Here is a 13,019-nt window from a genome sequence, read left to right on the forward strand (position 1 = left end):
GAGCCACACCTCCAATCCCAGCTTTTTCAATTGGTTAATTGGAGAGAAGAATCTTAGTGACTTTCGTGCCCCAGCTGGCTTCAAACCTTGATCTTCAGCTCTCAGCCTCCTGAGTAATTAGGATTACAACAAGCAGGAACCACCAGCACCTGGCAAGATCAGCGCCATTATTTCAAAGAGGAAACTGAGGCCTGGAGTGTACAAGTAACTTGAGGCTACTGGGGGAACACGTAGCCAGTGGCCAGTGCCAGAGCAGAAGGCAGCCATCCTGTGCCTCACAGCAGGAGCCCTTCCTGCTACTCTAATAGTACTTCTTTCCCATTCACCTCTGCAACCTCCTACCCATTTAGAACAGTTTCTGAATCTTGAGTCCATATCCAAGGCTGACACGTTGGTGGAAGGGTCCTGGGGGATTAGGCCACCATCTTGCCAGGTGCAGCTCCTTTCTCTCATCCAAGTGCTGGAGATTGGAGCCCAAGGCCTGGCTCCAGCTAAGCCTCTACCCCTCTTAATTCTGCAGCAGCCCAGCCAGGATCACTGTGTGAATGAAGAAACTAAGAATGCCTCCTCTTGGGCACAGACATGGAGGGACAGAGGGTGAACAAATGCAATGGGGGTACTCACTGGACACTATATTGAAAATGAGCCATAGAACTTGCAGGTGGGGATGGGAGGAAAAAACTGGGAGAGAGGGAGAGAAGGCATGACATTGTCCAAAAAGAAATGTACTCATTACCTGACTTATGTAACACTAACCCTTTTGTACATCACCTGTATTATATAGAACAATAAAAAAAATTTTAAGAATGCTTCTCCTATGTGGAAGTCACACTTAAAGTCACTAACAGTAGCCAGGTGCTGGTGGCTCACACTTGTAACCCTAGTTACTCAGGAGGCTGAGACCTGAGGATCATGATTCAAAGCCAGCCCAGCAAGAAACTCTGAGACTCTTATCTCCAATTAACTAAAAGCCAGAGATAGAGCTGTGGCTCAAGTGGTAGAATACCAGCTTTGAGGCTCAGGGAGAGGCGCCCAGGCCCTGAGTTCAAGCTCCAGGACTGGCACGCGCGTGTGCGCACGCGCGCGCGCGCGCGCGCACACACACACACACACACACACACACACACACGTCACTAGCAAAACTAGCAATGACATCTAGTCTCAACGGTCAGGGCTGGGCAGACAACTTCCCCTGGCTCCACCCTGTCATTACACAATACAATGACACAAGTTATCAGGGTTAATAAACAAGTTTTATTTGCCTCATACAGCATGGATTTTCCTTACATTCTCAATTAATTTGCCATTAAAGTGCCAGAAATTTTCTCGCTCATGATAGCATTTGTTAAAAGAAAATCAAGACTATTGTCAAGAACATGGCAAGTCATAATTCAAACATTTCTCTTACAAAACACAGCATGGAAGCCCCGTGGGATAATCTGCAAACGTGCTAATTTCCTGTCATCCTGAGCACCAAACTGGCTGAGACCACCACCCCTGGAGGGGGGAGGAGGGAATCTATGCTAAAGAGTTTGAGAGAAATACCCACACTCTGGCTGCCACTTCTTTGGACCATCTCTAGATGTTACTATTTGAATAGATCAAATCTCAGGAGCAATTAAGATCTGACCCCATCCACTGCCTTTTATCCCACCCTCTTATTAAGAAAAGCCCCCCCAAAAAAGTCATTACAATGAAAAAGTGGGTTTCAGTTACCCCCCAACACTAACAATGTTCAGTAAAAATGATAATAAACACACACAAAAATAAAAGCTTGCTTAGTAAACAAGAGCTCTCTCAGCAGTCCAAGCAAAAACCAAAAACCAAAACCAAAAAGTCAAAAGAACCCTGAAATCTTTAAGGCAAATACTACTGACTCTGCATTGCGGCTGGGTCCAACTGAAACTCCAGCTACTTGCAGGATTCCAGGAGCCTAGAGGCAGTTGGTTTTTGTTGTTTGTTTTGGTTTGGGGTTTTTTGTTTATTTGTATGTAGCACTTGCCACAGGGGCAGAAGCCCGGATCTTTGCATTATTGCTGAGGCTGGAGAGGTGCTTCTCTTTGGAGTTTATATACAAACACACCCAAGGCTGCCATATTCTTTTTTTTATATATACATATATATATGTACACACATACAAAGACCCACTACTCTTTCTTGGTAGAAACTGCCAGTTCTATCTCTGGCAGCTGGATGCCAACCTTCGTCCCACTGTCATTGCTAGAAGTAGAGGACAGTCGGGACTTAGAGGCCAAGGACACGCCACTCCCCTGCAACTTGCCTGTCTCCTCATCACTCCCCGTCACCTCATAGTGACCTTTGCTCTTTGACCCCAATCCACCAAAGGTACCAAATTTCAGCTTGCCATGCTTGCCTTTGACTTTCCCAGCTTCCAGGGACATTTCTCCACCTTCAAATTCCAAAGTTCCGGTAGGGGTGGAGGGCGCCGAGAACTCCCTCTCGTCGCTGAATGAATTGGAGCGGTGCCTGGGTTTCTTACTTTTAAACAGGGAGAATTTGCCTTTGGGTGAAGATGTGTCTGCTTGTGCCTCTCCTTCCAGAGAACCGAGGCTGGCTTTGGAGCTTTTCAGGTCACCTTTAGACCCGGAAATGGATGCTTCTGGGGAGCCAGTGACACCCCCTTTCCCTTTAGGCTTGGAAAAATTGAACTTGGGCATTTTGATCTTCGATTTCTTCAGTTTCACTTCAGACTCTTCCCAGTCACCTTCGCCAGCGCCAGCCTGCACGTTGGCTTCCACTTTAGGGAAGTGGACATCTACCCCGACTTCTCTGCCAACCAGCTCCCGGCCAGAGAAGGTAAATTTGGGGATCTTCATCTTGGGGAATGTAACTTTTCCAGATCCACTTTCCAAGTGACCTTGAGGCCCAGAAACACTCAGCCCAGGACCCTGGAGTCCCATCTCGCCTCCTTCCACACCTCCTTCTACCTTTGGTCCTGAGAAATGAAGGCCCCCGGCAAACTTGGACGCGTCCAAGTTGAGAGCAGAAGAGACTTGGGGTCCCTTCCACTCACCCTCAGAGCCCTTGATACCTATATGTCCTTTACCCAGGCTGGTATCTGGAGCGCTGACGGCCCCTGAGACATCTACGCCACCTTTGACTTTCGGGCCCTTCAAGCTGACACCAAAATCCGACTCTGGAGATGTCATAGCAACGCAAGGCCCCTTTAAGTGGATGTCAGGTCCTGAACCCTTCAGATCGCCTTTGATTTCAGGACCGGAGATCTGCCCGGTTGGGAGCTGCACATTCACAGCTGGCAGGCTCACATCACAGCCAGAGGACTTTATTCCCGGCATCTGGAGTTTTCCTTCGAGGCCTTGAACGCTGACACCTGGAAGAGCCCCTCTGACAGTGAGGCCTTCCACATCACCAGAGACACCAAGATTTCCTTTTACTTTTGGTCCTTCCAAGTTCAAGTCCATACCCGGTGCCGAGATCTGGGGCCCTTTCAGGTTCACACCCATGCCTGGCCCGGAGAGGTCTCCAGAAACTTGTGGCCCCTTGAGATGAACGTCCACATCGGATCCTGGAGTAGTGATGTCCAAGTGGGGCAGTCTCATTTGGGGAAATTTAAGCCCACCTTCAGAAGCCTCCAAGCTTAGATTGGGAGCTCCTACGGATACTTTAGGGCACTTGATGTCACCAGACACAGCCAGATCTCCCTGGAGGCTTGGTCCCTTCAGCGTCAAGTCTGGTGCGCCAACACCATCTCCTCCCATGTGTACCTTTCCACCGATACCGCTGATGTCAAGCCCGGGGCCGTGCATCTTCACGCTGGGAATGGATGCAGCCAGGTCTCCTTTCAGACTTGGTCCTTTCAAGTTCAGGTCAAGGTCAGGCCCAGAGACTTTGGGCATAGAAAGGTTCACTGAAGGCAGGTCAACTCCTGGCCCCTTTAGAGAGACATCAGGCCCTCCAAGCTTCACATCTGGAGTGCTCAAGCTTCCCTCAAGAGAGGGACCGTGGGTATGGACCTCAGTTCTTCCACCTTCTAGTTTCACACCAGGGACACTGATCTTGGGCATTGAGAACTTGGGGAACTTGATTTTGGCATCGGGACCTTGCAGATCTAGGTCTGGTCCCTCGAGGCCCACGCTGGGGACATCACCCTTTAACTTTGGTCCTTTCAAGTTCAGGTTCACATCAGGTAAAGAGACTTGAGGAGCAGAAATGCCAAAAGATGTTCCTTTGACCTTGGCATCGACACCTTCCATGTTGATGTCAGGTGTGCCGAAATTCGCCTGGACGGCGGGGCCTTTCAAGTCTCCCTCTAGTTTTGGCCCAGAGATGTCCACACCTGGCATCTTGAACTTTGGAGACTTCACTTTGATGTCAGGACCTTCTACATGAATCCCCGGGGAAGAAATGTCTACATCAGGGACCTGGATTTCACCCTCCATCTTGGGGCTCGGGAGGGGGGCCTCAGCTTTTAATTTAGGTGACTTAATGTCAAACTCCACATCCGGGAAGTACATTTTTCCAAACATGGTTTTCTTGGTTTTGGGAGACTTCATGTCGGCCTTGAACGCAGCATCAGGTCCTGTGACGCTGGCCTCCATCTCAGGAGCCTTGAGACTGGCGTCAATCTCGCCCCCGGGAACATTCAAATCAAATCCTTGCTTTTTGGCTTTCACTTTGGGTCCGCTCATGTGAATTTTAGGCATCTTGAACTTACTTTTCTTACCCTTCCCGGCGATGCTTATGTCAGGCGTCTCCACGTTGAGCTCTGCTTCAGGACAAGTCACCTCCAGTGCTGGTGATTTGATGTCAGCCTTCGGGCTTTTTGCACCAAAGCCAAACTTTGGTTTCTTGAATTTAGGGATTTTCACATCTGGCCCCTCGATATTCATTTCTGGGCCTTCCATGTGTACGTCTAAGCCTGGAGTTTCTAAATCAACTTTCGGTCCCTTCAGGTCAAGGTCACCGCCTTCTAACTTGGGACCAGAAAATCCAATGTGGGGTGTCTTCAGATGCAAATCAACCTCAGGGACAGTTACTTTAGGGGCAGATATATCCAGGGATGGCATCTTCAAATGAGGGCCACTGAGTTTGGCATCAGGGCCTTTGAAATCCAGACTTGGACCTTTAAGATCTACATCGGGCCCTTTGAAGGAACCTTCCATCTTAGGAACGGTCACATCGAAATCTCCTTTTACTTTGGGGCCCTTTAAGTCCAGGTCAACATCAGGCATGGAGATCTTGGGGGCCTTGATGTTTATCTCAGGCATCTTGAACTTGGGGCCCTTCACTTTCGCATCTGGCCCTTCAATATTCACATCTGGAACATCAATGTCCACCTTGGGTCCTGACACATCAAGGTCAGCCTTGGGCAGGTTCACATCCACTTCCGGGCCCTCTGCTTTGAAGCCAGGCATGCTGAACTTGGGCATTTTCACTTTGGGCATCTTCAGGTGCCAGTCTGGACCATGCACATCCACATCAGGAGCATCAATGTCCACTTTAGGGCCTTTGATGTCCACTTCAGGGCCCTTGAGGTCACCTTCCACTTTGGGCAGAGACACGTCCACATCTCCCTTCACTTTGGGACCTTTCAGGTTTAAATCAAGGTCAGGCATGGAGATCTTGGGGGCCTTGATGTTCACCTCAGGCATCTTGAACTTGGGGCCTTTCACTTTCACATCTGGCCCTTCAACATTCACATCCGGAACATCAATGTCCACCTTGGGTCCTGAGACATCAAGGTCAGCCTTGGGCAGGTTCACATCCACTTCAGGCCCTTCTCCTTTGAAGCCAGGCATGCTGAACTTGGGCATTTTCACTTTAGGCATCTTCAGGTGCCAGTCTGGACCATGAACGTCCATATCAGGGGCACTGATGTCCACTTTAGGGCCTTTGATGTCAACTTCAGGACCTTTGAGGTCACCTTCTATTTTGGGCAGAGACACATCTACATCCCCCTTTACCTTTGGCCCCTTCAGATTTAGGTCAACTTCAGGCATTGAGATCTTGGGTGCTTTGAGATGCAGGTCAGGCATTTTAAACTTGGGTCCCTTCAGTTTGCCTTCTGGCCCATGAATATCCACATCAGGCATTTCTAGATCCACCTTGGGTCCTGACACATCCATTTGGGGGCCTTTCAGATCTCCTTCCAGTTTGGGAATAGAAATGTCCATGTCTCCCTTGACCTTAGGTCCTTTCAAGTTCAAATCAATGTCACTCATGGAGATTTGCGGGGTTTTGAAATGAACATCAGGCATTTTAAATTTGGGACCTTTGAGTTTCCCTTCAGGACCTTCGATGTGCACATCAGGGCCGTGTACCTCACCTTCTACTTTAGGTAAGGAAAGGTCCACGTCTCCCTTTACTTTTGGCCCTTTAAGATGTAAGTCAAAGTCAGGCATGGAGATCTTAGGAGCTTTGATATGCATGTCTGGCATTTTAAATTTAGGCCCCTTTAATTTTCCCTCTGGACCTTCAATGTTGACATCAGGGGTGTCAATGTCCATGCTGGGGCCCTTCATATCAATGTCAGGGCACTTTATGTCGCCTTCCATCTTGGGCAGAGAAACATCTACATCCCCCTTTACTTTGGGGCCCTTCAGATGCAAGTCAAAGTCAGGCATGGAGATCTTGGGAGCCTTGATGTTCATCTCAGGCATCTTGAACTTGGGGCCCTTCACTTTCACATCTGGAGCTTCAACATTCACATCCGGAACATCAATGTCCACCTTGGGTCCTGACACATCAAGGTCAGCCTTGGGCAGGTTCACATCCACTTCCGGGCCCTCTGCTTTGAAGCCAGGCATGCTGAACTTGGGCATTTTCACTTTGGGCATCTTCAGGTGCCAGTCTGGGCCATGAACATCCACATCAGGAGCATCAATGTCTACTTTAGGGCCTTTGATATCAACTTCAGGGCCCTTGAGGTCACCTTCTACTTTGGGCAGAGACACGTCCACATCCCCCTTCACTTTTGGACCCTTAAGATGCAAATCAAGGTCAGGCATGGAGATCTTGGGAGCCTTGATGTTCATCTCAGGCATCTTGAACTTGGGGCCCTTCACTTTCACATCTGGCCCTTCAACATTCACATCCGGAACATCAATGTCCACCTTGGGTCCTGAGACATCAAGATCAGCCTTGGGCAGGTTCACATCCACTTCTGGACCCTCTCCTTTGAAGCCAGGCATGCTGAACTTGGGCATTTTGATCTTGGGCATCTTCAGGTGCCAGTCTGGGCCTTGAACATCCACATCAGGGGCCTCCACGTCCACTTTGGGGCCTTTGATGTCAACTTCAGGAACTTTAATCTCACCTTCTACCTTAGGCAGTGAAACATCATAATCACCCTTCACCTTTGGCCCCTTCAAATTAAGATCAACTTCAGGCATGGAGATCTTGGGGGCCTTGAGATGCAGATCAGGCATTTTAAACTTGGGGCCTTTCAGTTTCCCTTCTGGACCATGAATGTCAACATCAGGCCCTTCAATGTCCACCTTGGGTCCTGAGACATCAAGGTCAGCCTTGGGCAGGTTCACATCCACTTCCGGGCCCTCTGCTTTGAAGCCAGGCATGCTGAACTTGGGCATTTTCACTTTGGGCATCTTCAGGTGCCAGTCTGGACCATGAACATCCACGTCAGGGACATCAATGTCCACCTTGGGTCCCGTTAGGTCCACTTCAGGGCCCTTCAGGTCACCTTCCACTTTGGGCAGAGACATGTCCACATCACCCTTCACTTTGGGACCTTTCAGGTGCAAATCAAAGTCAGGCATGGAGAGCTTCGGGGCTTTGATGTTCATCTCAGGCATCTTGAACTTGGGACCTTTGAGTTTTCCTTCTGGCCCTTCAATGTTAACTTCAGGGCCCTCGATGTCCACCTTGGGCCCAGACACATCAAGGTCAGCTTTGGGCAGGTTCACATCCACTTCTGGACCCTCTCCTTTGAAGCCAGGCATGCTGAACTTGGGCATTTTGATCTTGGGCATCTTCAGGTGCCAATCTGGGCCTTGAACATCCACATCAGGGGCATCCACATCCACTTTGGGGCCTTTGATGTCAACTTCAGGAACTTTAATCTCACCTTCTACTTTGGGCATGGAAACATCCACATCACCCTTCACTTTGGGACCCTTCAGATTTAAGTCAATGTTGGGCATGGAGATCTTGGGGGCTTTGATGTTCATCTCAGGCATCTTGAATTTAGGTCCTTTCAGTTTTCCTTCTGGTCCTTCGATGTTAACCTCAGGTCCTTCAATGTCCACCTTGGGTCCTGAGACATCAAGGTCAGCCTTGGGCAGGTTCACATCTACTTCCGGGCCCTCTGCTTTGAAGCCAGGCATGCTGAACTTGGGCATTTTCATCTTGGGCATCTTCAGGTGCCAGTCTGGACCTTGAACATCCACATCTGGAGCATTGATATCCATTTTTGGACCTTTGATATCAACATCTGGGCCTTTTAAATCCCCTTCGATCTTGGGAAGGGAAACATCTACATCACCACCTATCTTTGGCCCCTTTAGGTTTAAATCAATGTCAGGCATTGAAATTTTGGGAGCCTTGAGGTGCATCTCTGGCATCTTAAATTTGGGTCCCTTCAATTTACCTTCTGGACCTTCAATGTTAATATCTGGAGTGTCAATGTCCACTTTGGGGCCCTTGATGTCCACTTCAGGGGCCTTGAAATCACCTTCTACTTTTGGCAAAGAAACATCCACATCACCCTTTACTTTGGGGCCCTTCAAGTTTAGATCAAAGTCAGGCATGGAGATCTTGGGGGCCTTGATGTTCATCTCAGGCATCTTGAACTTGGGGCCCTTCACTTTCGCATCTGGCCCTTCAATATTCACATCTGGAACATCAATGTCCACCTTGGGTCCTGACACATCAAGGTCAGCCTTGGGCAGGTTCACATCCACTTCCGGGCCCTCTGCTTTGAAGCCAGGCATGCTGAACTTGGGCATTTTCACTTTGGGCATCTTCAGGTGCCAGTCTGGACCATGAACATCCACATCAGGAGCATCAATGTCCACTTTAGGGCCTTTGATGTCCACTTCAGAGCCCTTGAGGTCACCTTCCACTTTGGGCAGAGACACGTCCACATCACCTTTCAGTTTGGGACCCTTCAGATTTAAGTCAATGTCAGGCATGGAGATCTTGGGGGCTTTGATGTTCATCTCAGGCATCTTGAACTTGGGACCTTTTATGCTTCCCTCTGGACCTTCCACATTGAGTACTGGAGCCTCAATATTCATTCTGGGACCTTCTATGCTGAGGTCTCCTTTAGGCAGATCCACAGCCACCTCAGGCCCTTCCGCTTTTACTCCAGGCACACTGAACTTAGGCATTTTCATCTTGGGCATTTTCACGTTGCAATCTGGACCATGAACATCCACATCTGGGGCATTAACATGCACTTCTGGAGCCCCGATGTCCACTTTGGGGCCTTTAAAGTCACCTTCTACACTAGGAACTGTAACATCTATGTCTCCTTTGACTTTGGGCCCTTTCAAATTGAGTTCCACATCAGGCATTGAAACTTTGGGGGAGGAAATAGTCAGGAAAGGCATTTTAAACTTGGATCCTCCTTTTGCTTTTCCTTGGAGCTCAACTTCAGGAGCATTAATATCAACTTTTGGACCCGTTACATCAATATCTGGCTTTTTAACTTTGACATCCACGTCGGGTGTCTGAACTTTGGAGCCTGAGAAGTTGAATTTGGGAAGCTTGAAGCGAGATTTCTTTGACTTGCCTTCAATATTAATCTTGGGAGCAGAAATGTCCACTTCAGGGCCCTTTACATCCAATTTGGGAGTTTTTATGTCACCCTCCAATTTGGGTCCAGAGATATCCACATCTCCCTTCAGCTTTGAGCCTTTCAAATTCAAGTCAATTTCTGGCATGGAGATCTTGGGCATATTCACATGCATATCAGGCATCTTCAGTTTGGGGCCCTTTAATTTTCCCTCAGGGCCCTGAAGGTCAATATCTGGCGCTTCTAAATCTAACTTTGGGCCTTTTATGTCAAGATTAGGTCCCTTCAAATCACCCTCTATACTTGGAAGAGAAACATCCACATCTCCTTTCACTTTAGGACCCTTCAGATTAAGATCCAAATCTGGCATGGAGATCTTAGGAGCCTTGATGTTCATCTCAGGCATCTTGAACTTGGGACCCTTCACTTTCACATCTGGCCCTTCAACATTCACATCCGGAACATCAATGTCCACCTTGGGTCCTGAGACATCAAGATCAGCCTTGGGCAGGTTCACATCCACTTCTGGACCCTCTCCTTTGAAGCCAGGCATGCTGAACTTGGGCATTTTGATCTTGGGCATCTTCAGGTGCCAGTCTGGGCCTTGAACATCCACATCAGGGGCCTCCACGTCCACTTTGGGGCCTTTGATGTCAACTTCAGGAACTTTAATCTCACCTTCTACCTTAGGCAGTGAAACATCATAATCACCCTTCACCTTTGGCCCCTTCAAATTAAGGTCAATGTCAGGCATGGAGATTTTGGGAGCCTTGATGTTCATCTCAGGCATTTTAAACTTGGGGCCTTTCAGTTTCCCTTCTGGACCATGAATGTCAACATCAGGCCCTTCAATGTCCACCTTGGGTCCTGAGACATCAAGGTCAGCCTTGGGCAGGTTCACATCTACTTCCGGGCCCTCTGCTTTGAAGCCAGGCATGCTGAACTTGGGCATTTTCACTTTGGGCATCTTCAGGTGCCAGTCTGGACCATGAACATCCACGTCAGGGACATCAATGTCCACCTTGGGTCCCGTTAGGTCCACTTCAGGGCCCTTCAGGTCACCTTCCACTTTGGGCAGAGACATGTCCACATCACCCTTCACTTTGGGACCTTTCAGGTGCAAATCAAAGTCAGGCATGGAGAGCTTCGGGGCTTTGATGTTCATCTCAGGCATCTTGAACTTGGGACCTTTGAGTTTTCCTTCTGGCCCTTCAATGTTAACTTCAGGGCCCTCGATGTCCACCTTGGGCCCAGACACATCAAGGTCAGCTTTGGGCAGGTTCACATCCACTTCTGGACCCTCTCCTTTGAAGCCAGGCATGCTGAACTTGGGCATTTTGATCTTGGGCATCTTCAGGTGCCAGTCTGGGCCTTGAACATCCACATCAGGGGCATCCACATCCACTTTGGGGCCTTTGATGTCAACTTCAGGAACTTTAATCTCACCTTCTACTTTGGGCATGGAAACATCCACATCACCCTTCACTTTGGGACCCTTCAGATTTAAGTCAATGTTGGGCATGGAGATCTTGGGGGCTTTAATGTTCATCTCAGGCATCTTGAACTTAGGTCCTTTCAGTTTTCCTTCTGGTCCTTCGATGTTAACCTCAGGTCCTTCAATGTCCACCTTGGGTCCTGAGACATCAAGATCAGCCTTGGGCAGGTTCACATCTACTTCTGGGCCCTCTGCTTTGAAACCAGGCATGCTGAACTTGGGCATTTTCATCTTGGGCATCTTCAGGTGCCAGTCTGGACCTTGCACGTCCACATCTGGAGCATCAATGTCCACTTTAGGACCTTTGATATCAACTTCAGGACCTTTGAGATCACCTTCTAGTTTGGGCATGGAAACATCCACATCACCCTTTACTTTGGGACCTTTCAGGTGCAAATCAAAGTCAGGCATGGAGAGCTTCGGAGCCTTGATGTTCATCTCAGGCATCTTGAACTTGGGACCCTTCATTTTCGCATCTGGCCCTTCAATATTCACATCTGGAACATCAATGTCCACCTTGGGTCCTGACACATCAAGGTCAGCCTTGGGCAGGTTCACATCCACTTCTGGACCCTCTGCTCTGAAGCCAGGCATGCTGAACTTGGGCATTTTCATCTTGGGCATCTTCAGGTGCCAGTCTGGGCCTTGAACCTCAGGAGCATTTATATCTACTTTGGGGCCCTTGATGTCCACATCTGGTACTTTAATTTTACCTTCTACCTCTGGCACGGTCACATCAACATCCCCCTTGATTTTAGGCCCTTTTAGATTCAGATCAACATCAGGCATAGAAATACTAGGAGCTTTGAAATGTATGTCAGGCATCTTGAACTTAGGGCCTTTCAGTTTGCCCTCTGGTCCTTCGATGTCAATGTCTGGGCCACTGACGTCCACATGTGGCGCTTTGAGGTCTCCTTCTAATTTAGGAACATCTATGCCTACCTCTCCTTTTGTCTTTGGACCTTTCAGATGTAGATCAATGTCTGGCATGGATATTTTGGGAGTTTTAAAGTGCATATCTGGCATCTTGAACTTAGGACTTTTCCATTTGCCATCTGGACCTTCCATGGCTACTTCTGGCATGTCAACATCCAATTTGGGGCCCTTGACATCTAGTTCAGGACCTCTGAAATCTCCCTCAAGTTTTGGGGCAGAAGCATCAATGTCCCCTTTGATTTTAGGACCCTTTAAGTTGAAATCAACATCAGGCATGGAGATCTTGGGGGTCTTGAAATGCATCTCAGGCATCTTAAACTTGGGGCCCCTCAGCTTCCCCTCTGGCCCTTCAATGTTCACATCCGGACATTCAATGTCCACCTTGGGTGCTGAGACATCAAGGTCAGCCTTGGGCAGGTTCACATCCACTTCAGGGCCCTCTGCTTTGAAGCCAGGCATGCTGAACTTGGGCATTTTCATCTTGGGCATCTTTAGATGCCAGTCTGGACCTTGAACGTCCACATCTGGGGCACTGATGTCCACTTTCGGCCCCTTGATGTCCACATCTGGCACTTTCATTTCACCTTCTACTTTGGGCACAGTCACATCCATGTCCCCCTTGACTTTGGGGCCTTTTAAGTGTAAGTCCACATCAGGCATGGAGATCTTGGGGGCCTTGAAATGCATGTCAGGCATCTTAAACTTGGGGCCCTTCAACTTTGCATCAGGACATTCTAGATCAACATCCGGTACTTCCACATCCACGCTAGGACCTTTCAAATCTCCTTCTAATTTTGGCACAGACACATCCACATCACCTTTGACTTTGGGGCCTTTCAAGTGCAAGTCCAC

The 13,019-nt window shown here is 48.8% G+C and overlaps 1 protein-coding gene across 24 annotated transcripts in view; it reads right to left on the reverse strand.

Moving 5' to 3' along the window:
* Positions 1-1,368: 1,368 nt before the first annotated feature.
* The window catches only part of Ahnak (AHNAK nucleoprotein), a 33,626-nt gene continuing 21,975 nt past the window's right edge, over positions 1,369-13,019 (reverse strand). For 7 of the 24 annotated variants that reach the window (XM_042675774.1, XM_042675754.1, XM_042675769.1 and 4 more), the window contains one exon: positions 1,369-11,350. In XM_042675774.1, coding sequence (XP_042531708.1) covers positions 2,148-11,350 — 9,203 coding nt within the window. In that variant the 3' untranslated portion in view covers positions 1,369-2,147. Of the gene's footprint in view, positions 12,920-13,019 lie in introns of all 24 variants that reach the window. The other 17 variants (XM_042675772.1, XM_042675771.1, XM_042675766.1 and 14 more) reach the window with 14 other exon arrangements.

Source organism: Dipodomys spectabilis, unplaced genomic scaffold, assembly GCF_019054845.1.
Source record: "Dipodomys spectabilis isolate Male_0828 unplaced genomic scaffold, ASM1905484v1 ptg000030l, whole genome shotgun sequence".
Lineage (NCBI taxonomy): Eukaryota > Metazoa > Chordata > Mammalia > Rodentia > Heteromyidae > Dipodomys > Dipodomys spectabilis.